General features: G+C 39.2%; 1 protein-coding gene across 1 annotated transcript; it reads left to right on the top strand.

Annotated features, from left to right (window-relative positions):
* The first annotated feature begins 1,708 nt into the window (after window positions 1-1,708).
* On the top strand, window positions 1,709-26,655 carry TXLNG (taxilin gamma). Its single transcript, XM_026120762.2, has 10 exons — window positions 1,709-1,902; window positions 10,032-10,326; window positions 12,597-12,688; window positions 16,216-16,386; window positions 16,748-16,942; window positions 18,339-18,458; window positions 19,555-19,629; window positions 21,685-21,777; window positions 22,317-22,412; window positions 23,354-26,655. Exons 1-10 carry the CDS (start codon window positions 1,780-1,782, stop codon window positions 23,672-23,674), a joined length of 1,581 nt encoding a protein of 526 aa, XP_025976547.1. The 5' UTR covers window positions 1,709-1,779; the 3' UTR covers window positions 23,675-26,655.

Raw genomic sequence — 26,655 nt, 5'->3', positions numbered from 1 at the left:
GGAATGCATGGGAGAGATTTTGAAGCATCAACATTCAGAAGTGGGAGGGCATGGTCCTTTTTCTTCCAAGAATGATACCACTATTATGGATGTTTGTAAAAGAACAAGTCTTATTTGGGGATAAAAACCCCTATACAATAATCAGTATAATACGCCAAAAATATAAAATTTTCTTCTTGAAATTAGCAATTGGATAGTTCTTGTAAGAATAGATTTAGGATTTAAGGACAAAAATCATTTAAGCAGATACTGCCTTACAGAAGTTATTTTAGTAAAGGTAAATATCCACTCTACCTATTTTCTGGAGGTAATGATCATTTAAAGATTTTTAGTGTGATGCTCCAATTAGTAACTACATAAACGAACATAAAGACTTCCCTTGAGTTATGAAGGGGATAAGTTTATTTTCCTGCAAAGCAGGAACATATGTATTTCCAAGATCTGTGTTTGGCAGGTGTCAGTTTTATGTTAAGTTATTCTACAATAGTCTTCCAGAAGAACAAGATCCATATGTGCTTATGAAAGTGATGGTTGGTTGAAGGACTCCATGTGTGCCTCAGCAACTTCTGTCTTTCCGTTAGCATATGTTGTCATTATGTCTTCCACAGAAGTGATCCTCAAAACCATAGCTACCTTCTTGAAAGTAGAAGCCATGTGAAGAGGAGAAGGGTTTGGCTAAGGTGAGGGTACTTACGGTTCTAGCATATTGCCATGTTCACAAGAAGGGCTTATGATTTAAGGTGATTTCTCCAGCTGTATTTGTGTAAGAAGATTCATGCTCCTGGTCTTGGCTACACACACAGTGTGATTTACTGTAAAATGCCCTTGCGCAATTCAGATTTCTGACGGATGTCCTACTTCTCCTTTAGGAGAACCAGATCACGCTACCACAGCAGAAGTCACCACATACACTCGGTCTCCGTGTCAGAGCCAGGTAGCTGGGCTGGCTGGATTTTCAAAGCTATGACAAACGCCTTTCATAAGGCTTAATAGCTACACGGAAGATAAAATACAGCTCGGGAGAGGGAAGGGGCAAAGCTCCCTTCAATTACCGGCCGTTAATGAAGCTTTATACGTGTAGTCGCTCCCGCAGCTCTGGCCTCCTTCCCAGCCCCTCGGCCGGCGCTGGCGTCGGGTCACAGCTCCACGCGGGGCTGGCGGGCGAGCGGGGGGCGCCCGCCAGCTCCAACGGCTGCCGCTCCTAACGGCTGCCGCGGCCGCCGCAGCCCTGCGGGGAGGCTCCTCCGCTCTCCCCTCCCGTGCCATCGCGACCCCCGTCCTCCCCTCGAGCGAGGGGACCAGCAGTGCCCGCACATCCCCGGCTGCCGGCGCCGCTGGAGGGCGCAAGGTCCGCGCTGAGCTCTGCTTCGCCGGCGGGATCCGCCTGGCCGCGTACTGCCCAGGGTAGCGCCTTCGACCTCCATGACTACAACTCCCGGCCCCCCCCTGCGGCAGACTCGAGTACCGCTCCGGGCATGCCCTGCTCCGCCTGCCGCGGAGGGGAGCCGCGCAGTGCATGCTGGGACTCGGGGACGTGCGTCGGTGCGCAGAGCACGCTGGGAAATGTAGTTCGTTTCGCCCTGGGGAAACCAAGACCGCCTGCTTCACCCCTCTCGCCCCGGGAGAGCCTGGGGCGGTGTGGGGAGGGAGGGGCAAATCTCCCACGTGGTGCGGAATATCGCATGGCTATTGGCTGTGGTCCGGAGAAGGGGCGGGCCTTCAGGGAGAGCTTCCGGTGTCCCTCGGTTCGGCAGCTTGTTTGGATGCTGCCGTCACATCATGGCGACGCGCGGAGCGGAGGCAGCGCGCGGAGGAGGCAGCAGCAGCGCGGCGGCGGGACAGAGCCGGCGCCAGAGCGGCGAGGAGGCGGCGGCGGCGGCGGCCCCGTGCAGCAGTGCCGAGGTAACGGCGGCGCGCGGTCGGGGCCGTGGGGCAGGAAGCCTCCCTTCCCCGCATTACCGGTTCGCAGCGCCTCGCTCCCCCCCGCCGCGTCCCCCGCGCGGCCTCCGCGTCCCGCAGCCGGCGGCCCCTGCAGGGGAGCGGGGGGAGGCCGTGCCGCCGCGCTCGGGGGCGTGCGCGGCGGAGCGGCGGCGGCGCTCCGCTTCCCTCCGCCCCCGGACGGGACGCGGGGGGCCGTCGCCGGCGGGGCGCAGCGTCGCTCGAGGGGGCCGTGGGGGCGGAGTTTCCCGGGGGGGAGGGGGCCGCGTCCCGGTAGCGGCGGCGCCGGCCCCGCGCGCGCGGAGGGCCGTTGGGGGCGGGCGCGGCACGTGGCGGCCCTGCCGCGCGCGCGCGGGGCGCCGTTGGGGCCGGCGCGGGGCTGCTGGGGCTCAGCCGCTGGCGGCGCGGCGGCGGGCCAGGGTCCCGCGGCCCCGCAGCCTCCGGTGGGGGACCCGGGGACTGCTCCCGGCCGCCTTCCTTGCGCTCGGCGGCGCGGCTGGTGTCTCTGGGGCACACGCGGCGCCTTCGGGAGCGGAGAGGTGCCCGCCTGCCTGCGGCGAGGCGGCGGTGCTGGGCTAGTTTCCTTACCCTGAGAAATAGGTAAAGTTCGTCTCGTTTATTTTATTTTATTTTATTTTTTAACTCAAACGACCCTTAAAAAACCAAGCGGGTCATAGTGCCCTCAGAGTTTACAGTAGTTCTTGTTTGCGTATCAGCATAAGAAAGGCCCGATGCTTCATCTGTGCGCTCGGGCACCAAACAGCGAAGTCTTAAAATATAATTCATCTGTCGTGTTTGATCTCACCGGCGCGATGTTCTGTGCGGCAGAACTGTTTCGGCAGCCTCGTTGCATGTTATGCTTTAATATTTCATCCTGTGCCCATAGGTAAAGTCAAGTGTTTCTTGTGGTACCTTTTCTAGGATGTCACAATCCTTCATACCATTGAAAAGTTATCTTTCTTTGTTTATTCTGGATGTTGGAGAAGTATTTAGGAGGCTGGGGGAACTAACTTTCCTCTCTGAGAACACATCTTTTCTCTCCTATGTGTTTTAGGAGATTCTTTAGTAGGAAGTGGCATGTTAGTAACTTCAGTGTCCGTTATGAAAGCAGATGTTTTTGAAAAATCAGTATTGCTGTATTTTTAATAGGCACACAATCAAATGGAATTTAATAATAATTTTTAAAAAGTTTGAAATGCAGAAAATATTGAGCAAATTCCAGGGGTCTTTTTGAGAATTAAAAAAAAATCAGCCATCTTTTGCAGAATTTTTTTTTTCTTTTGATACACAGAAGCTTTTTCTTTTTAGGTCACTTATAACCTGTTTGTATTGGGAATTCAGAACTTGTCTACCCTGTTTTTTCCACAGACATTCTATGGGTGACTGGAAAACTATTAGGATTAAAGTAAAGAGGAAGTGAAACCTCACTGAGGGGCAGTGAGTCATGCTGTATGAAGCATTTAATTAACACCTGTCTTGGATGCTCCCATTAAAAAGGGGCCGGTGAGATGTGCAGCACTTTGCTCTTCATGTAAATGTACAGAAAGCTTCTATTTAAACGTTGGGGTCTTCCAGTGAAATTCTTGTTAGAATTACAGGAAGAAATTTTCTAATGTTTTAAGCTAAAACAGGGAAGAGATCTTTCAGATATCTTTTTTCCACAGCGCACAGGGGAAAAAAAGTGTTACACAGTCTCTGTGGATTTTGTAATGATTTTTGGTGGGGTTTTTTTGATGTCATGTTTGAGGTAAATGAAATTTATCTTTAAGAGCGGGAATCTTTGCCACAGGTCCACTGAAAGAAAGTGCAAGAAACATGGAAAGCATAACAGAAAAAAACAAGGACCATAAGCAGAGGTGATATGGGAGCATACATGTCTGAACTAGTATTAAAGGACATATCTTGAATATAAGGCCAACAGCATTAATAATGAAACCCTGTCAAGGTTGGCTCTGAGTTAACTTTTATAAGGATCAAATACTTACGGGTTTTCAAAGCAGATGTGTCATAATCTTCTTTCTGCTGTATTGGGAATTATAACTACAGTGCTCTGAAACCAATGATGAGCAATACTGTTAATGCCTTAGTCCAGTATTTTGAAAGTAGGTAACTGAGTGCATAGAGCATAATTTTTTTAATGTGATGACAGAACAGGGTGAAATGTTTAAAATGACTTTCTGACCTCGCAACTAAAATTTTAGTTTAGTTAGGAAGCCACCTCAGAGATGATCGGGCTTTTAAAAGGGTGTAATTAGACTGCAGGGTTTTTAGTTCAGTGAGCACAGTATAGAGAAGTATTGCTCAGAGGAATAACATTAATGAACTTGTGGACCCGAGCACCTGAATTCTTGTTGCAAGACCAAGGAATGAAGATGCACCTGCTATAAAATTCAACCTTCAATTTTGTGACATCCCAACATGCTAATTTTTATGGAAAAGTCATGAATAAAGTTACCAGGAAGAATGACCTTAAGCTGTGTGGTGTGGGTTTTTTTGTTTTTTTGTTTTTTTGTTTTTTTTGCATACTATGTAAAAACAAAGTCTTCTTGAATATCTGCACTAAGGAAAAGTATATTGTGTATAGGTTGACAAAGCAAGTTTTTCTGTGTTAGCAAGTAAAAGTAAATCTCTGGGATGCTGGAAGCCTAAAGTTTTTCCATAAAGATATTGTGACAAACATATGTCATCTTTATCACATATTTCTGTATAATTGGTCAGGATAAGTGAAAATCTCTGTACAGTTACATATGTGACAGGCTTGCAGATATTAAGCTGAACAGTGTCATTCAAATGGTCTGTTCTGTAGCCTGATACGAAATAAATGATTACATATTTGGCTGTATATTTAGGTTGTCATATAGTCAGGTTTGAAAGTCAAGTTTATGTACATATGTTCTTTCTAAAGCTTCTAGGCTTTTTTTTTTTTAATTATTAATTCTGAGGGTTAAGATGGTAGGAGTTTGTTTACAGTATAAGCCTACTACTACTCCAGGAATGTAGGAGATGCTTTTGATAATGCTAGTGCTTAGATTTTCTTAGGGTAATTTGCTAGCATTTAGGATAAAAGTAGCCTGGTACAGTTATTCATTATGATTTCTTGTAATAATAGAGATACAGAGAGGGATTTTCAAATGTTTTGGGTAGTAAGAGTATGTGTATGTGTGCATGTAAAATATATTTAGTATATGAAATGTAAAATGCAGGTACTTTATACATAGCATCAATACCATGGATAGTGTATTTTTAGATAGCACTGTATGTTAAATACTTATTGTACATTCTAGAAAAAATAAACCCATTCATAATATGCTTTGGCATGGTAAGATAAATTCTGTCTAGTTTGCTTGTTTGTCCTTATGTGCGTATTGCATGCTGCTAAAGCAGTTGTCTGAAGTAGAATAAAATTGGCTTAGGTTCTTGTGCTCATAGGCATACTACATATGAAACTGGTTATCTTTGTACTGTTATCTTTTAAATATGAAATAAAGTAGCATTTTTCTGATTTGCACCTTTTTATCAAGGTACAAGTATGGCTAACAGGGCAAAATACTGAACTAAAACTTTGAACTGAGCACCAGTGGTGTTGCTGGTAATGTTCCTACAGACATCCTTAAGCTCTTTGGTAATTATCTTAAATAGCCTAAAGATGATATGCTTATTCAGAAATATCAGTGTCTTATTTAGCTGCAAAACCAGCTATTACAGGTAGCAAGTATTTTATTTCTTAGTGGTAGACCTTTAAATTTTGTTAAGTAATTTTGTGGTCTGTTATGGGGTGGCACGTTATCTGTGCAACATGCTCTTTCTTACTCTTACTGAAAATCTTCCTGAGTATCATTAAAGTTGGTTGGAACCTGGAAGTTGGAAGCCAGCTGGAAGCTTGAGAGGTCATGGTAGCAGCTAAAGGAGATGGTAGTGATTTCAATAGATAGTGGCTTTTTAAATTTTTTTTAGTTCAGTAGTGGCTGAATCAGCACTATTATACAATGTGCTGTTGGAAGTGCTCCCTTCGGGCTGGGATGTTAGACTGAGAAGTTCACTTTACTGATTAATGTGTATTCAAAATGATATGGTAAGAGTTTAGATTCTGTCTGTTGTCCCAGTAATTGGGACAATTTCAGTGATATTAGTATGGCTTAGTACATAATAAATGTCACACTGAGAATGTATTATTGCTATGCTTCAACTTGAAGATTGCAGCAAATCAAATCTGAAATTATATGTCGTTAGAGAGTGCTTTAAGAGTAAAATTAAGACTTTAAGATGGCTGTTTAGACTTCTGGTTATGTTCTTCATCTGTGAAGTGACTGAAAGCTCAATACTAACGTAGAAAACTCTAAATATTAATCATGTGCAGGAAGTTATCTAGCTATTGATGTTTGTGGCCCTATCAGGCAGTAGCAGACTTTGCAAATTGATTAAAACAAAAAATAAATACTTCCTAGTCTAAATGCGTTAGGATGTTAGTATGTTTTACCACTACAATCAGTCTGTAAGTGTGCTTGCTGTCAGTAAGCTAAGATTTGTCTCATCTTTGTTGGAAGACTGAAAGAAACCTAAATCAAAAGAAGATTGAAAAAAAAGTGCTGTAATTATTTCATTATTGTTATATTTTCAAATTGCCTTGGAATGCCCAAGGCATACTTGGGCAAATCTTGAAGTTGAACTGATCGCTTGTATTCTGATAGCGAGGTTCTGCACTCCCTGTGTGTTAGACTTTGGAGAATGGGCCTGATGAAATTCTGAAAATCCCTGGGTTTGCAGGGGTGTAACTAAGGTTACTAGAGTTGAGGAATGATTACTGGCAGTAAAGATTTGGACTGACACCTAATTTGACTTCTGTGAAAAGCTCTGCTGAATTAATGAGACTGTTCTTCACTCAGTGAAACTTCTAGGTACTCTAGAATATGCATATTAATTGCCAGTTCTGAACTGACTTCCATCACAGCTTGCCAGGGGAGTGGGCATGTCACAACTTTACTCAAATGTACATCCCTGCAAATGGCTGTTCGTTTTTTTTTTTTTCCCCTCCCCCCCCCCCCCCAACGAGTAGAACTTTCATAGTTGAGAACAGTTGATGAAAATCTCTGGGTTGTCTAGCCACAATGCTGCACTTCTCATGAAATGCAGATCCTGACTGACAGTGATCCAGGACCTCAGTAGTCAGTATTAACTGCGTATCTGTGTTAAGATTACAACATGGCTGGTTTGGTTCCTTCTATTCAGGCTGTGATTAGACTGACTGTTTTTGCCTTGGCTTCTTTCCGTTCAACTTACCAGCTTTCTCTGTTTGGCAAAACTGCCTATTGCTGTTTGTTGAACTGGGTTAAGATACTGACTTGGCTATAAACTTTGTTATAACAAGTTGCACAAATGTTATTGCTAGCCCGATGGAAGGTTGGTATAGAAAGGGGGAATGAGCAAAGAAAGCAGGAGAACTGTTTGGGCGCTATTGCTGTTGAATGTGTAACCACATGTGAGGCCTTCAGCTATTTACTGGAGTTCCTAGCGATTCTGTGTTCTGTTTTCAAAAAGAAAGTCTTGAGTCTATTTATGGATTTTTAGAGAGTCTGAAAATACTGTCTCAAACCAGAAACCTTGAGATAAGGGCAGACTTTCCCTACCTCTTGCTAGGCCTCCATATATCAGAAATTCACATTCTACATAAGGGAAGAATGGCAAGCTGCTGTGTTGGTGCTGCAGTTCTACCCTGGTATCATGTTGTGTGCAGACAGCTCTTATTCCCCACCCCCCAGCAGTTTTCCTATGCCTGTCTGTGAGACTCTCTTCCTGTCTTGTCAATTTAACTTAGGCCATGCAGTATCTTTAGCTTCTATATGAATAATATTTTAGATATTCTTTACGGTTTAACAGCATCCTAAAAGCTACACTTGCTTAATAGCATATTTTTAGAGAAGATTGGTGCCATGGTTTCAGCCATTGGTACATACAGTAAGTCAAATGAACTATACAGTTTTCACATACCTTGGCTTTTTTAGGGAGAGGCTGTTGTTTGCTTAGCTGACCCTAAATTTGGAGTAGTAAATTTTTCACATGCCCCCAGGAAGCCAAGCATTTTAAGACAAGTAAAAATGTCCATTTTACAGTTGTAATGAAAAGTCAACTATTTGAAGTTGGGATGGTTATTATTTGTTACAGCAATTCTATTACTGCATTATTGTTACAGGCATTTGACAAATATGTTGTCTGATGTGACTAGGGAAGGGTCAGTTCCTTCAGTGTGTTTATGCTTATCCATAAGGCAGGTGCATCATTCAGACACTTCTAAAGAGCAGTGCAAAGTGAAAATCTTTATTAATAAAGTGAACGTTGCTCCATGGTGTCTATACGGATTTGCAGTTACAAAGCTTATTGTCCTACCTGAAAGATACTGTATGATTTCCATCCTGTCAAGAGTGAGATTGCCCTGAGATAAGGTGTGAAGCAGAGGATTTGCTTGGAGTGTAGAGAAGTACTAAACTGGTGTGTGTGTGTATTTTTTTTACAATCTTAGTACACATTTATTTCTTGATCTTAAATAACTTCTAGACGTGCTGCAGAAATTGGGAGTTGAACGGTATCTCAAAGTATATTGCTAGTGTTGGCTGTGTTCCTTTGAGCTATGTTGGATAATTTCTTTTGAAGAGGGAAAGGGTCCATCTGTATAGAATACACAACCCAGTACAAACTCTTGGTTTTAAGAATTAATACACTTTTGAGATTTAGTGCTTAAAAGGTATAGATCTGCATATAAACAAGCCCCATTTCTGTAATTACTCCTGTGAAAGTTAGTTCTGAGTTATGTTAGTTCTTACACTATTATATCCCATGATTAATTTTTTTACATTAAATTGCTATGTTTATTTGAAAGAAAGAAAAAGAAGCGCGCCCCCTCCCCCCCAAAAAAGCCACTCCAAGAATTATCCTGAGGCCCAACCCCTACAGCACAAAAAAAGAAAAAGAAACAGCTCCCTTCCTCCCCCCCCCAAAAAAAAGCCACAAACAAACATGAATTCACATCAACTGGAAATGTTAGTAGAAATTGAGAGAGAACATTGCTTAGTAAACTATATGATGGCATCAGCATGCATCCAGAATGTGGATGTATCACAGCAGCACTAAAACAGCTAGTGATGGATAACCTTTTGGTTAAATGATTAAACATTCTGGGGTTTAAGAAATATTTTGGGAAAATTCTCTTTAATTGGACAGAAATAATGTATTGTTAAAAAGTATAGGTAATAAGATGAAATCTGAAGCCAGTATTCACTTTTTTGTGATGATTTCAAAGAGGTGTATTGTAACATTGATAAAGGGGATCAAAAGCATATCACTTCTTAATTCTTGTTAATCAGATTTTCTCCAATTATTAGTGGAAGATCATGTTTGACATTGAAATAATTTATTATTTAAGCTCTCACCTTTTGCATGCTATTGAAATAACGTACTTCTATGGATTTTTTGGATTTCCTAGCAGATTAAGTATTAAAGTTTTTGCTGTATGTCTCAAATGATTTTAAACCTGATATTTTCAGTGTTCTGAAACTAGTATGGAATAAAGTTGGTATCTGTTTTTTTGATGATGATGCTCTCCTTTCTCAATTTCTAGACCTTTTTCAAATACAGTACGTAAGCTAGTTATACTCTTGCTGAGTTTCAGGTGCTCTATACTTGGTGTTTTCTGCAATATACTTAGGTCTGTGAGGCAGAAATATTTTCATTTAAGACTCTAGTTTAACAGCTGAAAGTATGCTCAAACAGTTTTGGAGCTTTTAGAACTTTTTTGGAGCTTTTTTTGTCAGACAAGCTTATTTCTAGAATACAAACATTTTGCAGTGACAAGGTGTTGAAATTGTTTCATAATGGAAGTTCATCTTTCGGGCTGTTCTGTGTTGGTTCCTTCATTGTTTTTCAGGCTTATTCTGTTTATAGTTACTCTGATTGCTTTTCATATACCTGTCTTGACAGCAGTGGGCAGATCAACTTGGATAAAACAGGGGAATCTTAACCTTATTTGTCCATGTGAAAGAAAGGTGAATGTTTTCATTTTAGTACAGTCTATTGACTGCTGACTTCTTCTTTCCCTTACCCAGCTGATTACTGGTGCAATGGAAGAAGCTGGGTCTCAGGAGATGGGAATGAATACCCTGGGTCAGCTGGTGAACAGCAAGTGCAGTGAGTTGTCTGATACAGCATTGCAGCATACACAGGCCAACTGTGATGGCATGGAAGAAGCTGAGTATATCACAAAGAATAGAAAGCTCCTGGGATCCACATGCTGCTCTCAGGAATCCCGTGAGGAGACTCCTGGGAGGGAAGAAGCCCGTACCGATCCACCTGATGGCCAACAAGATCCAGAGAGTGACAAACACAAAGAGAAAACTTTAGGTATGTTTCCTTTGGTATTTTGATTTTCAAATCTTAAATAATTTTAGTTTCAAAGGGCTTTAATGTTTTCATAAAATGGATGCATATTTTATCTAGGTCTTCATCTCAAATACACTTTGTAGCCAGACTTTGTCATTTTCAACAGGATATTCTGAGAAAATCTGTACTACTGCCTAAATAATAGCTCTTAATGTAAGAGTCCTTCTATTGATACTGTTATTTTTATAGCAACTTTAAAAGATTAATGTTGTTATTACTAATTGGCTTTTTCAACTTTTTGTTTGCCCTCGGTTAAGAAGGATCAGGTTAGGAAATATTTAGAGAAACTGGATGTACATGAGTCCTTGGCCCTGATAGGATGCACCCATGAGTGCTGAGGGAGCTGGCTGATGTCATTGCAAGCCACTCTTGATTATGTTTGGAAGGCTGTGGCAATCAGGAGAAGTCCTGGAAAAAGAGGAGAGGGCTAGAAGAGAGTAAATGTCACCCCTGTCTTCAAGAAGGGGAATGTGGGGAAGTACAGCCTGGTCAGCCTTACCTTGATCCCTGGGAAGGTGATGGAGCAACTAATTATGGAAACTGTTTCCAGACACATGAAGGACAAGAAGGTGATTGGAAGTAGTCAGCCTGGATTTACAAAGGGAGAATCATGCTTAACCAACCTGATAGCCTTCCATGATGAGATGACTGGCTTGGTGGATGAGGGGAGAGCAGTGAATGTTGTTCATCTCAACTTTAGTAAGGCTTTTAACACTCTCCTATAACATCCTCATAAACAAGCTGATGAAGCACAGGCTGGGTAAGTGGACAGTAAGGTGGATTAAAAGCTGGATGAACTGCTGGGTTCAGAGGGTTGTGATCAGCAGGAAGCCCAGCTAGAGGCAGTCACTAGTGGCCACCCAGGGATCAATCCTGAGGCAAATAATGTTTAACATCTTCATTAATGAATTGGATGATGGGAGTAAATGCACCTTCAGCAAATTTTCAGATGGTACAAAACTGAGAAGAGTGGCTGACGTACTGGATGGTTGTGATGCCATTCAGAGGGACTTTGACAGGCTGGAGAAATGGGCGACCTCATGAAATTCATCACAGGAGTGCCAAGTCCTACACCTGGGTGGGAATAACCCCTTGCACCAGTACACACTGGATGTCGACCAGCTGGAGAATAGTTTTGCAGAGAAAGTCCTGGGGGCCGTGGTAGACACCAAGTTGGACATGAGCCAGCAACACGCCCATGGCAGCCAATGGCATCCTGAGCTGCATTAGGCAGAGTGTTGCCAGCAGATCAAGGGAGAGTATCCTTCCCCTCTACTCAGCCCTGGTGAGACCATACCTGGAATGCTGGGTCTGCTTCTGGGCTCCCCAGTATGAGACAGACATGGACCTTCTACAGCAGGTCCAGCGGAGGGCCACTAAGATAAGGAAGGGCCTGGAGCATCTGTCATAGGGAGAGCGGCTGAGAGAGCTGGGACTGTTTAGACTGGAGTAGAGAAGGCTCCAGTGGGATCTGATCAATGCTTATAACTATCTGATGGGACAGTGTAAAGATGATGGAGGCAGACTGTAGTGGTGCCTAGTGACAGGATGAGTGGCAGCAGGCACAAACTGAAACACAGGAAATACTGTACCATCTGAGCATAAGAAAACACTTTTTCACTGTGAGGGCAGTTGAACCTTGGAATCTTGGCCCACAGATGTTGTGGAGTCTTCATCCTTGGAGATACTCAAAATCCAACTGGACACAGCCCTGAATGACCTGTTCTAGGTGACCCTGCTCGAGCAGGGGGGTTGGACCAGATGATCTCCAGAGGTGCCTTCCAACCCCAACTATTCTGAGGTCTTGTTGGCAGATTATTGTTAAAAGCTGTGATTGCTGCATTCAGTGCTATCAAACCACTGCCAATATTTGAATTTCAAAGGTTTATTAAAAATACTCATGTGAATATCATTTATTGGCAAAACTCAACCTTTAAATTTCATTGTTTCAGATGTTTATTTTTATATTTGATATTATGAATTATATTTTTGTAATTTTAAGATTAAATTTATTTTCACTGAGTTGTATAATGGCACATAGTCAAGACAATTATTTCTTATTTTGTGATGATATCCCATTTGTCCTACCTTTGTCAGATACTATGCAGCTATGACAAGAGTGTAGTTTAAATAGTACTAAGTTGTTGTGGTTATGCAGTTTGCTTTTACGAACAGGCTACTTTTGGTGGTGGTTTTCCCCTCAATATGATCATCTTCTATTCAATTCGTAGGAAAAGAAGTACTATTATTAATGCAAGCCTTGAACACCCTTTCTACTCCAGAAGAAAAGTTGGCAGCTTTGTGCAAGAAGTATGCTGATCTGGTAAGTAGCTTGTAAAGATAGCAAGAGTTGCTCATTTGTTAATATTAACTGTTGGATGACAGAATTTTTAACACAGGACACTTAACGCTGTGAAACATTTGAAAAGTTAGAAAAATGATGAGCGTTCGGGCTTCTTTTGAATATTGCTTTAGCTAAACTTGCGTGTAGTCATTTCACTTCTACATGACTGCATAAACTCAAAGAAAAATTATACTGTGATAACTTTCTCATAACCTGTCACTAAAGCATAACATTAAGATTAACAAAAAAGCTAAGAGTTTGTTTTTTGGACCAGTTATAATTTTCCTAGTTTTTTTATGTTATATGCTAGCTGTCGTGCTAGCATTTTATAATTTATGCATGTTAGGATAAAGGGAAAGAACAGTATGATAGAGGCTTGAAAAAAAGCTTAGTTATGCTTAAGTACTTAATTATTTATATTCAAAGTTATTTTTTGGAAGTTGAAAAGATATAGGTTTAATTTTGCTTTTCTGATCGTACTTTTTTCTTTTTTAATCCACTCATTTATAGCTTTTTCTTCAGTAACAGACCAAAAGGCAGAACACTAGCAGTAAGTTGTCATAGAGAACATTCTGACACTGATGAATAGGATAAAGGATATTTTTCTCTCTAAATTGATAGCAAAAGAGGAAAAAAAGCTGGCTCGTGAGTTTACTTTTCAGCATGAGTCTGGAGACAAAAATACTTTGTATGTTCATCTTGAGACAAGGACATCCAAAAACAGAAAGACTGGAAATACTGTGTGTATGTTTTCCACCACATTCGTAGATATGAATACAAAAGTAGAGAAGAGATACCTGAGTAGCTTGAAAAAAGCCTAAGGTTTGTCTTCTCTAAACTAGTTGTCAAGTGTTTTATACCTGGAAATGTTTCTGAAAATGACATAATGCTTGCCAATAGAGCATAATTTTGCTGAAGGGTTTTTTGTTTATTTGTTTGGGTTTTTTTGCTTTGAGAATAAATTAGGAGTCTTTTTTTCAATTGTTAGGACAGTAATAGTCTCTTAAGAATTTCCTAAACAAAACTAACCTGAGTCTTCCTCAGAGGTCTGTTTTGGTTTTTTGCTTTGTTTTCCTTGTTGTTTCTTGCTCTCTCTCACATGCTGGGATGAGTGAATTTCCTCCAAACCCAACAACACTTATCACTTTTGCTTAATTGAGAAACAATATGTTTTCATAGTGCAATTCAAGGACAGGGAGCCCACACAAAAATGAACTTGGATATTGTGAGAAATGCAGTAAATGAGTTGGAACTTTTGACCAATTCTTTGTGGATGTGGTGCCTTTTCTCTTTGAGCAGATAGCTTCCATAGTGATGATGATGGCCTATGTAAGCAGTTCGTTTGGGATGAATTCCTCACTTATGCACAGAGAAAACAGATTTTCTGCACCACCTTCAGTTTGTGTGAATTTGTTGTTGGTGAAGGAAAGATCTCAAACTAGTTAGGAGAACAGCTAGACTAAATGAATTGTAATCTCTTTCAGTATGTTTTTCAGTCCATAGAAGTTTGGCCATCAGGAGGGATGTATTCATTGTTTTGGTTTTTTTGCCCTCCCAGAAGAGGTTGCACAATCTACAGGTAGAGCCATCCTAGAAAACCAATTGCTTTCCCTGTGAAGCTCAGAACTGCTGGGAAGATGGGTGGGAGCTTGTCTGGGCGTAATAGTGGCCCCATTTTAGCTGATTGAATCTTAGGGGTATTTTGTTACCTTTAGAAAGGTCCATTTGGATCCTGTTGTCTTCCTTTTAAGATGCATTCTTTTTGTCAGGATGGTGGTGGTGAACCACTGGCTTAGGTGTCAGTTCTAATGCCAGCAGAGGTTTGAACTGTTTATGACAGTGCACCTACAATGATTTTTTTCTTTTTTTAAAGATTCATCATCTTTAAAGCTCACTATCAGGTTTTTCAGTGGTGTCTCATGAAAAGGACTGTACAATTAAGGTAGGAATGCCTCTCTCCTGGCAAAAGATCTTCCACAGTTTTTTTTCCTATTTTGGAATCTTTAAGAAGATCAATTTGTGATGCAGAAAAGTTTGCATCCTTGGTGATATGTATCTCAGACAGGAATACTTTTACAGGCCTGTCTGAAGTTTCATGTGTGTGCAAACAGGACAGCCACCTGAAGTGTTTTTTCATGCCACCTAAGAAAAAAGGGCTTTTATGTTTGGATATCAAAATGTTTCCTTAATGTTCCTTCACTCTAAACTAGATGAGCTATGAATGTAACTTACTGTCATGGAAGTCCTTAACTCTTTTTTCCTCCTTATTTTTTTCTTCTGTGCTTAGGCATTATTTTGAGCTCTTTCAGAAAACCATTGTTGTAATCTTCTGTCATGATGTTGTTCCTGGTTGCCAGCCTTCCTTTCCTGTGTTGTCTAGAGGCTGAGGCACTATCTAATAAGGAGCAGTATTACACTTAACATTGTTACCTTCTTTACAGTAGAGCAGGCTCTTTGTAAATAATATGTTTTCTCAGGGAGCCCAAAAAAATGATACTCAACAGATGGTAGCTTCAACCCGCTGTCCAAGCAAGAAACTCTCCTACTCACTAGATGTTCATAGAATAGATTTTATTTGTGCTATATACCAAGTTTAATACTCTACCACCTTCTACCATCTAAACAGCCTAAAGGAAATGGAATCAAAATTTTGTTTAAAATGGCCAAGACTGTAAATCTCAAGCCATCAAAGCCTGGGCTGTGCAGCTTTAACATTATTTGATTTGGTTTGCATCGGGGCTGCTGGTTGTGTGTGTTCACTTCTGAAATACTTTAGCATTTTACAAACTCATATGAACTGCTGCTTCCTTCAATAGGAGCTCCTGCTAATGATAAAAAACTCTATACACAGTTCTGAGCGTTTTTGTATAGGCTTGGTAGTAAAAACAACTGACCTACCTAGCTAACTACAGGTAGTTTAGCTAACTTTCTTTTTTTTAACTGCCTGTTAGCTAAACAGTTTTGTACCTTACAGATAATAGAGTGAAAAATAATGTGACTTACTGAAGATCTTTACCCTCTGGCCAAAAATATCTTATATAAAAAGGCTGTACTTCAAATTAGTTTGTAAAATTAATCTTGGGTAACACTTCATTTCATTGTTTCTACAGCAAAACCAAATTCTAATGGACTGATAATTGTTGGTAATCTCAGCTGGTTTTAATATCTGCCACATTCTTTCTTCTCAGGGCTATTCCTACTCCAGTAGCTGAAAACAAGCTGATAGCCCATGGTCAACAGGTCCATGGTTCCTTTTCACCAAAGGCAAATGCTTGTAAAGTTGGAACTTGTGTGGGATTTTGTTTGTTTCCTCCTCATCTATCCTTACATGTTTAGAAATGTCTGTAGAATGATGGGAGTTTCTTTGTGAGAGCAACTTAGGGAGTCTTAACGAAATTAATCTGAAATGTTTCAAAGTTTGTTCAGTCTACTTTAAATTGCTTGTCTATGTGCATAAAGTATCATCACACCCATTTTCATTTAATAAATACACTCTCTACCTTTAGTTGGAGGAGAGCCGAAATGTTCAAAAGCAAATGAAGATATTGCAGAAGAAACAAGCACAAGTTGTGAAGGAGAAAGTCCATTTACAGAGTGAGCATAGCAAGGCCATTCTAGCACGTAGCAAACTGGAATCTCTCTGCCGGGAGCTTCAGCGTCACAACAAGACGTTAAAGGTTAACTTATTTACATAAATTGCATGGGGCAGGGGAAGAAGGGGAATCCTATGTCTTGATTACTGCTTAATATCAAAACTGCTGCTGCTTGCTTACCTCTTTGTCCATTACCTGTATCCATAGAAGATAAGGGGCATGTGGTGTTAGCGTAAGGTAAGATTCTGTAACAGTTGCAAAATTTCTAGATTCTTCATTCCATGCACTTCACAGGGGAAGATCAGCATAACATATTATGAATTTGGTTTATATTAACTCTAGAACTTGAAACTATACAGGAGTGAGTTATTACCATCATGTCTAACTCAAATATGAAAAAGTTACATGTTTTGGCTTGAACATGATTAATATTCTTTCATAAAAGGAAGAAAACATGCAGCAAGCACGTGAAGAGGAGGAAAGACGTAAAGAAGCAACTGCACACTTCCAGATTACACTGAATGAAATTCAGGCTCAACTGGAACAGCATGATATACATAATGCCAAGCTCCGTCAGGAAAATATCGAACTGGGAGAAAAACTGAAGAAACTCATTGAGCAATATGCTTTGCGAGAAGAGGTGATTATGCTTCTGATGGGATCCTCTTAGTTCCTTCACTACAGGGATCAGATAATTATTTAATAGGGGAGGTGGGGGGGGAACCCTTAATATTTTACACCTACCATGTACATAATATAAAATAGTCTTTTTACTTCATACTTAGAAAATTAAAGTAGTTGCTTGGTCCATTATCTACCTTTTCAGTCTCTGTGGTTTTGCACGTATATATTAAAGATGCATCAAAAAATCTTTCACAACAAAAGTGGTCAAATGTAAGCAAGCTATCCAGAGGCTGTGGAATCTCTGTCCTTGGAGACATCCAAAAACTCAACTGGACAAGGTGTGAGCAACCTGATCAAACTTGAAGTTGGCCCTGATTCAAGCAGGAGGTTGGACTAGATGATTTCTGAAGGTTCTTTCCAACCTAAATATACATTTAATATTTGAGGGTCTTTTGAAGTGCAGCTTTTCATTATAATTTGGATATCAGAGTTAATCTAAATGAACCAAAACAAATAAAGATATGGAATATTTTTGGCAAGCTCCTCTGTATTGTATAAGCTCACATTGTTGGCATTCAATCATCTTGAGCTGTCATGCTTTAAGAATATATTTGGGTTGGCATCATGGAAGCAACTGTATATTGGGGCTAATCGAGCTGGCTTTAATTGGCACCAGTGTTAGTTTAAGCTAGAGAAGTGTGGTAACTCAGGGCTGGCCAGTTCTTCTGTCAGAGAGCGCTAAGTCTCATGGAGTTCTATGGCTAAGATTAGTGTTTGTTTTTAGTTGGCATAGGAGGTGTGGGGGGTGTCTTTTAATCTGCATCAATTGGGAAGTTCACTGTGGACTCTAGTTTCCTGCCTTTTGTGATCATAGAATATTTGTAGCTACCATGAGATGATTTGGGAAAAAGGCAGGAAGTTGTCTTATGCTACTTAGCAGCTGGAAGTAAAACTACATAATCATTTGGTTATTTGTGGAATTTCATCAGCCATGTAGCCTATCCTTTGCAAAGTGTGCTGATTTCAAGGGTGTTTTTTAATTATGAAGACTAGAGCTTTTAAAAGTAATATTTAAAGTACAATTAAGGTTAAAAGTAGGTACTAGCTTTTGAAGGAAGAATGTAGGCTTTTTGTTCTAGGATTTTTGAAACATCTGTTGCAAAGTGATTGACAATTTTCTACCAATTTAATAAAATAGCTTTGTAACTAAAGCTTCTATGAAAGATCAAAAAAATCTAGCTATAATGGATGGAGATGAAAGGAGAAGAAAATTCACATATAAAATAGTCTTTCTGCTTGCTTTTGCATGAAACTTCTCAGGAATACTCATTTTCTTCCCTGCCCCCCTATACTATCTTACTTGACCTGTGCACTGTTCATATTTGATTAACCTGATTTTTCTTTCTCTTTAGCATATTGATAAAGTGTTCAAACATAAAGAATTGCAGCAGCAACTTGTGGATGCCAAACTTCAACAAACTACCCAGCTTATAAAAGAAGCAGAGGAAAAACATCAGCGAGAAAGGGAGTTTGTAAGTGAATGCTATGTATGTTAGAGAAATAACAAAACCCAACAGAACAGATTTTTCATAATTTAAAGCAAATACAGTGGGCAGCAAACTGAGGGTAGTGTATTTTTAAAGTTAGAATAGCTTTCAGCATGAAGATTGAGGATTTTTTTAAATAGTGTTATGTGTATATAATGCTGACAATGTTAATGTCCATATGCGCAGGCAGCTAGTGTTGCTATTTGCATTTCCTCAGCAAATGTGCTGGATTTAGATTTTTCTTAAACTAGGAATGTCTTAAACTGAAACACTAAGGGTGTGCTTTCTTTTTTTGTTGTCTTGTGGTTTTAACTCTTGTATTTGTGCTACAGGAAATAAAAGCAGAATGAAGCATATGCTTTTCTAAACTGTCTGTCCCCAAAAGTATGCCTGATAGTTTGACTGTGCTTTGATCATCAGTAACTTACCTGTAGTCTTTCAAGAAGTTAGCTGTCAATTAAAAATAGAAAGCCTTAGGAAAAGACTATTTTTTTAATCCATATGGAGTTGTGACTGTTAAGAAGAAAGCCTTGCTTTTCCTGTATACTCTTAAAATGATGGTTTACCGTAGTGGACTGCCATACATTAGTAAATCTTAGTTTTGGCATCATAAGCTGATGGAAAATCTCTTAGGCTTACCTGCAGGATGGTCTCAAAATTGGAGGAAGACTACATTATCTCTACAGACTAGTTCAATGTTAGTGACTCTAGAAATAGTGGTGGAAAATGGATTATATAACTTCATTAGTGAACTGCTTGTATAATTCTAGCTGTTCAAACTTGCTAACAAAATACAAAAATTAAATCATGCTACTGAGTAGAAGCATCATCTCAATAAAAATAATTTCTGTATGCTAGCACATACTCTCAAATAGTTAACAAAAAAACTTGGTGAGAAAACGTGGTGAATGACCCTTAGGAGAATTCAGTTTTTGCTTTTCAAAAGTGACCTCCTTTGTTAAACTTTGTTCATTTTTCATTACAAATCAGGTTATTTTAAGGCGTTCAGAATGAGTACCTTTTTATTCTGTGCTTCCTACAGTTGTCAATAAAAACATGATTTTTTTTTTGTTCTCTTTAGCTGCTAAAAGAAGCTACTGAGTCCAGACACAAATGTGAACAGATGAAGCAGCAGGAAGCCCAGCTGAAACAGCAGGTAACTTTATTTTTTTAATGGAGTGATCTTCAGTACAGTTCCAAAATGAAAATATCAAGACTTGTGGAGTAGTAAAATGTAGTGCTTACAATGTGCAAAACCTGCGTGCTGTCATTCATCAGATACAATCTACATTTTGTGAAAAATACTTGCTATTTTTAATTTAATCTTCTTCAGTAAGCAACTCCTCAAGAGTGAGGTATGAAATATAAGTTGTAAAGACTGAGTGTTTTGTAGCTGCCCACCTTTGGAAAGTACTGTTACTGGACAATGCTAAACATGGAATTGCTGGAGTTGGTACACTTATAATTATGTTAATATTACATAGACTAGAATACATGAAAGCTTAGGAACCTGTTCATTGTGGCTACTACTTTACCATTCCTTCCATTCTTTAAAACTCTTCTTATTTTTCCCAATGTATTTTTATGCTTTTTGTAGTTGTTCAGAACTAGACAGGCCCTTGTCACTGTCAAGAGTTGGGTGCGTTTTTTCCATGGGGGTTTTAGAATTTGTTCCGTACTGCCCCCTGCTGCCATCCCCTCTCTCCTTCAGGAGGAAAGGGAGCAAATAGTAGGTATTTATCCATGTAGTTAATCAGACTCAGTAACTGAAAACTGAGTGTCTCTGTCCACAAACTTCACTGTCTTCTAATTTTGTTCTCACTGTAAATGCTACAGACAAATCCTCTGTGATAGACATGCTCTCCAGTGATTGTGCTGCTGTTTCAGATCACCTGCTGTCATTGGCTGTGTTAAGGCAAAGGAAAATGCTTGCTTAAGCTAATGTGATAGCAGCTGAGGAGCAGCAGCTATTCCTTTCAGTGTATCTTCAGTAACTACCTTGCCTCTTACGCCTTCATTTTTGAGTTTTGTGTTGATTGTCTTCTTGCAAGCTCTGTTTCATGCCCTTTCTAACACTTACTGTACCTAATTTTGTCCCAAGGCTTCCAACAGTTATATTTAAAATGTGTGTTTAGCTAACTATTGTGTGTGTATGTAAACACACACTTTTTAAAAAACTTTTTATAGTAGTGATAGAATTTGAGGCTTGTTTGGGACAACAGACCTTTGTAGAGTAAGATGAGCTTAGGAAGTTCAGTCACAAAATTGCAGAGTCATGACCTATTGATGATAAGCTAGGCTAATTCCCGTTCCATTCTACTATTAGAGAAAAACATTATTTGTGTGCTCTGAATGTTACAGTCCTGGAACTTACCCCTTCCCCATGTAAGAACTGAGAGAATTGATCAGCTCTGAGGAGTTTCTTCAGGTAGAGCAAGAAGTTGCTAGTAAATGATCATGGCATTTCATAATTGTCAGAGCATTAGATTATACAATGGTAATTTAAGTTATATTTAGGTTTATCTCTTGTATTAAAACTTAATTCTTTTGAAAAACTATGCTAACTAACATATTTTGCTGTTCCTGATGAATGACTTTGTATAGAACAAGAAACTTCTCTCTCATTAAATATTGATGCTTTTCACTAGTTAAAATTAACACTTCTCACTTATTTAATGAATTCCTGTCAATATTCAGCTTCCATGGTTTTTGCTCCCTAGCCAGATTTCATAGGTTACGAATATGTGTCTCTATTTCTGGATTCAGTCAGGTTTGTTTTATACCAGCCTTATTTGTTAGCTTTGGTTGCTTGGGAAGATGGGAAGGTAGATCTTTTTCAAGTTTCACTTCAGTTAACAAGAACTGTATTTCCTGTGTGTTAAAACCCACAGGACTTTTTAATGGGGAAGCAAAAATGAGATAGCGGTGATTAAACGAGTTATCTTTCAGTGTTTTATTGAACTGGCATGATGTCTTTTTCTTTAGAATATATAATGCTGTTTTATGAACCAGATCACTGCTCCTGTATATAACTTGAATAGCATGCTGTTTTTGCTTCTGCTTGCTCCTCAAATTAAAATTGTGGGATAGTATGGAATATCAACTTTTTTGTAATTTTCTCATCATTTTTACTTGAATTTCCTCCTGTACCTTAATGAATATTTCTGTACGGAAATACAGATGTATAGGGTAATGTTCCTTTTTTCAACAGCTTTCTCTTTACATGGATAAATTTGAAGAATTCCAGACCACCATGGCAAAGAGTAATGAACTCTTTACAACATTCAGGCAGGAAATGGAAAAGGTACTTAATGTTAGACCTGCATGAAACGTAATATAAAAATGTATGCCGTTAGTAGGATATATTTTGGATTTCATTACAACATTTGCCTTCTAAAATTTTACCTTGAAGATATATGGGGTATTTTGACATTTAATTTGGATCTTGAGAGGGAATGAGGATTTGTCATATCAGGGAAGAGAAATATGATGTAATTTTTCTGGTTTTTGAAATATTTGCATAATATCTACATCCCAGTTCCAGTGTTTTATCAAAGGCAATAATAGTTGTTTGATTGTGTGTGCTGTACTTAGGTTTTAAAACTTCTCTGAGTAGTTTTAGCTGTTCTTGAAGAAGATTCATAATCTGTTTCTTTTAGGAATCAATCTTGTTGTCTTTGAATTGCAAGCTCAATTTGTGAGATTGATTTGGTGCAGAAAGACTTTTCTGTAAAATAGCTTGTCATGTTACTTCCAAAGTCCAGTTTGGACAGAAGTCAAATTAGTAATGTATACCTACCTATGTTACAGTGCAAGCCAAAAAACTAAGCCGTTTATTTGCAGATGACGAAGAAGATTAAGAAACTGGAAAAGGAAACAATAGTATGGCGTACAAAATGGGAAAACAACAACAAGGCTCTTCTGCAAATGGCTGAAGAGGTGAGTGATTATCTTGCTGTCTTTTAAACAGCAGTATGCCTAACCAGCGTCTGCGTTCCAGAGAACTTCATACAGTTCTTCAGTTTTGGATAAAAGCAATACAGCACAACTACCAGTTCATGGATTCTCTTATGTTTTCTGTTGTGTAAATGTGTTGCTGTTCTCCCAAAACACAGAAAATGCATTTGGCTTTTCATAGTTGCTTTGCCTGACACAAAAATAGTCATCTTCCCTTCCTCACCATTTAGTTGGTGGGATAGCGCGTATGAAATTATACAGGCTGAATGTATTGACTATTCTTTAATCTGTGAGCAAAGTTCTGTCAGTTCTGCAATAGAAGTCTGTTTTCAAATGTATAATCTTTACCTGAAGGAAATAACCTGTGAGACTTTGCTTACATTGCTGCTTCTTTTGAGGTCATGAGGTGCCATTATATTTATTTCTTCTCCTGTAAGAGAAGGTAGAAATATTTTTACATAGGCCTTACCAATACAGTTCTGAGTAGTTCTTCTACATTTTCTAACTTCTAGTTGAGATATATGAAAAATTAGGTATACCCTAATAAGGTTTAGAAAGGTTACACTTAATATAAGTTCCACTGTAGCTCTGCTCGTCTTTCCCTATTTCTAAGGAGTTAATTAGGTGAGTCATAAGTATGGTAACTTCTGACTGTAACAGCTGCTGGATTCTAGACATTCTGCCTTTATTCCCTCTGGCTCCCTGTTGTTGCTGTTACTTGAGCTGTAACTGACTGGAGTAATAAAGTGCAGTGGTCAAGTACTCTGAGCAAATTTGCTCTAGGACAGCTAGTATTTGACCTACTGGGTGCATTAAGACTTAATCTACAAGATTAAATAATGGTGATTCTTTTAAGTTAAAAAAAAAACAAAACAAAACCACTTAATTAGATCACAAAGCTTCTGTCTTTTTTTGTCCCTCAGAAAACAGTAAGAGATAAAGAATACAAAGGTTTTCAAACAAAACTGGAGCGTTTGGAGAAGCTATGCAGGGCTCTTCAGACAGAAAGGAATGAGCTAAATGAGAAGGTGGAAGTCCTTAAGGAACAGGTTTCTCTCAGAGAGGCAGACGTGGATCTAGCTGTGCAGGTGTTGCAGTCCTGCACGCTCAATTCCCATGAGGAGCTGGGAACTCCCACTGACATGGAACCAGGAATCCAACCTGATGTTGAATCACGTGCAGCAAATAGTTCTGAAAAGACTGTCTCAACAAGTCCTGTTTCTGGCACTGAATCTGTTGACTAAAGTGAAGTGTAAACACTGTATTGAGAGATATATTTTGTGTATAACTTTCTCTGTTGGTGGTAACTATTGGTTTTGTGGTGAAAATTTTCTTACTTTTTCTACCATATCTGTATTTTCTTAGAACTACTGGACTTATGTGGTACAGGAAGCTGCACAGCAGCTTTAAATAGCTTAAACTATAAATTTTTCACAACTGTGTTGCACATCTGCCTCATTTTTTAAAAGAAAATATTTTTCCATAAAAGGATGCATGTGCGTTTCCTCCCCACAACACAAATCACTGTCATTGAAGACTGTAAAGATAAACATTGCTTCAGGGGACAGTAGTGACAGCATGTCACTTTCTTGGTTTGAAGAACAGCATGTTTTTTTGTTCATTGATTTGCCACTCAGTATACTAACATGATTACCAATTTCTTCAGTAAATTAATTTACATCAGGATGTCTAATGGCCAGTAAAAATTTCAGTTTTCTCCCCTAGTATGTTTTCATATATACGAATGAAAAAGTATGGGTCCAGAATATAGTAAAAATTATGTTAAGGGGTTTTAGTGTGCTTTGTGGTATGAAAAAAAATGGCTTTGAAATACATTAATTTGCAGCTGGTGAAACAGGGTGTACAACTTCTTGCAGATTTCTCAGGGTTGTGTTGTAAAGGTTAGTTTAGACTATTTGCCCTACCTGTGAACAAATTAAATATAAATGTGTGAGAAAGTGTTCAGCAACGTTATTGAGTGGAACTTTACAGTTGTGTATCCTATTACACAGATGTTGGTCACATTCTTTCCTCTTGGCTACAGTGTGTCCATAACATAAAGGTTAATTCTGACTAGAGAAATCTATTACTGTCCACATGCTTCTCAGTGTCTTATCTGAAGGTGTGGAAAATGGACACTTGCTGCCTGAGTATAGAAAAACATGAGTCTGGCATATAGGCTTCTTTATTAGCCCTATATGCAACATATTGAAGCATCATTTGAGTATGCTGGTTATAACTGAACATGTAGATTCATGTATTTTTCCCAAAGTACAATGTGAAATTTCTTGCCCACTCAACCTTGAAGCTGTACCAGTTGGCAGAGTGCCTTACCAGTTCCTTTAGGTTATCTGGTAAAGATGATACTTTAGACTCTGTTAAACTAACATTTTATAAGCAAAGTTCCTTTGTTAACACTTAAACCACAAAGTCTTTCCATAGAAAACTTGATATCCATGTTTTGAGTTATTTTCTTAGAGAAACCAGGATGTTTTTGGCAAGGCGATGTGTTAAATAACCACAAGCTACCCTTAACTTCAGTTCACATGCATTTGCTTTCTAGTTTTGGTTGCCGTCATTTAAGAAATATGAAAATGTGTAGCCTTTTCTGGTACTTAATGTTCTTTGCACTTACTGGGGGGGGGGGGGGGATTTCTGAATCAAGCACATCTCTTAATGAGCTTCCCACCCTCATTGCCCTTGACAGGTTAGTGGCTAAATTTACTTGAATGTTCAGGCTGCACTGAGCTCCTGATCCTTTTTCTGTTGTAATGTACATTGAAATAATGTAGCTGTCTCTTAAAGAGAATAAGGTTATATAAGGTCAGATAAATGTATTTTAGCTCGTACCACTGAAGGGAACTGTGTGAAACTGACACTTCTTAAATGGTGGAGCACATGGGGAGCTGGCCATTTTTCTCCTAGATTAGTGCAGTTTTTGTGTTTGTGGTCCAAGCACAATGCAGGAATGAAAAGAAGGTAGCAATGAGCAGTCAGTTGAGTTAGGCTTAGAGCTTTGATATGTTAATCACGTTAACCGTATGGCATAAATATTGGAAGGAAGTATTTCGGACTTGCTCTTCAAATGACTTGCTTTATAGAATCAAACTGTTTAAAAATAGTTACTGCAAGAACTGGTTTTCAGTAACACTAAGCATGAAATAATTTTCCTGAGGGAAAGTGAAAAACTTTGTATACGATGCATCATACCCTTGGCAAGGTAGGACATGCAGTTTTCTATTTTTACAATTTATTATTTGAACATTTGTATCTTTAACAATTCTTTTTATTGTGCTTGTTCTATATGGAAGTAAGAGTGTATTTTGGACCCTGCTACAAGAATATTTTAAAGGGCTTTTAGAGATGTGACATGTATAGAACAGCAATACAATGTATTTGTTACTGACTTAATATGTTATTGAAGCAGAGTGCCCCAAGTAAAAGGCTTTTAAAATGGGGATATTTTCTCTCTCCTACCTGTGACATACCCATATCATATCAACTTTCCATCTGGCCAAGGTGAGCTATACTTTGCTTCCTGAAACCAGTCAATACTATTTCATGAATTGCTTGAAGAGTGTTTAAAAAAAAAAAAAAATTATATAAGGGATAAGTTCAGCACTCTAACTGATCTGCCATACAGCAGGCTATTGCACTGCCAGTCTGCAGCCAAATTGGCTCCAGTAGGGTTTTTAGATTAAACTTGTATTAATGCCTTTCTTCCACTACCATAAACTGTTTAACCTGGGCTATAAATGTACATAGCCTGAAATAAGTATGTCTAATTGTCAAAACTCTGGGGCCTGATTGAGAGTTTCACCATGATTAAGCTGCAAAACTAAATTATACATGATGCAAGACCCAAGTATGTGTATACATACACAAGTAAGTTAGGGCTGTATCTCTCTAATGTTTTGTCCTTCCTCTCATTACACTTACACCTGGTTACGTTACAGTTCAATTCTCAGGTGTTGCAGAAAATCTACCTCTTTGGACTGTAGATGGAAATAACTGTGAAAAAAGTGATGCAGAAATCTAGTTTGTGCTAAACACACTGCTTTATTTTTACAACCCATGTCTGCTTTCATGAGGAAAAAATGATAAATGAACAGGCAGTCTTTTGTTTTGCTTTTCAAAAACATTTTGTAGAGATTTTTCACTAATGTGAATCTGAAATTTTATCTACTCGATTCTGTATAGATTAAGTAAATAAGTATGCTTAATA

This window comes from Dromaius novaehollandiae, chromosome 1 (assembly GCF_036370855.1).
Source record: "Dromaius novaehollandiae isolate bDroNov1 chromosome 1, bDroNov1.hap1, whole genome shotgun sequence".
NCBI lineage: Eukaryota > Metazoa > Chordata > Aves > Casuariiformes > Dromaiidae > Dromaius > Dromaius novaehollandiae.
This window is presented reverse-complemented; position numbering and strand designations above follow the sequence as displayed.

Bases quoted from the DNA above. Each gene is read 5' to 3' on its own strand.
- TXLNG (XM_026120762.2), top strand. From the start codon at position 1,780: ATGGCGACGCGCGGAGCGGAGGCAGCGCGCGGAGGAGGCAGCAGCAGC. The intron at 16,387-16,747 runs GTTAACTTATTT...CTTTCATAAAAG, and splicing joins GTCACAACAAGACGTTAAAG to GAAGAAAACATGCAGCAAGC. The intron at 18,459-19,554 runs GTAAGTGAATGC...TGTTCTCTTTAG, and splicing joins ATCAGCGAGAAAGGGAGTTT to CTGCTAAAAGAAGCTACTGA.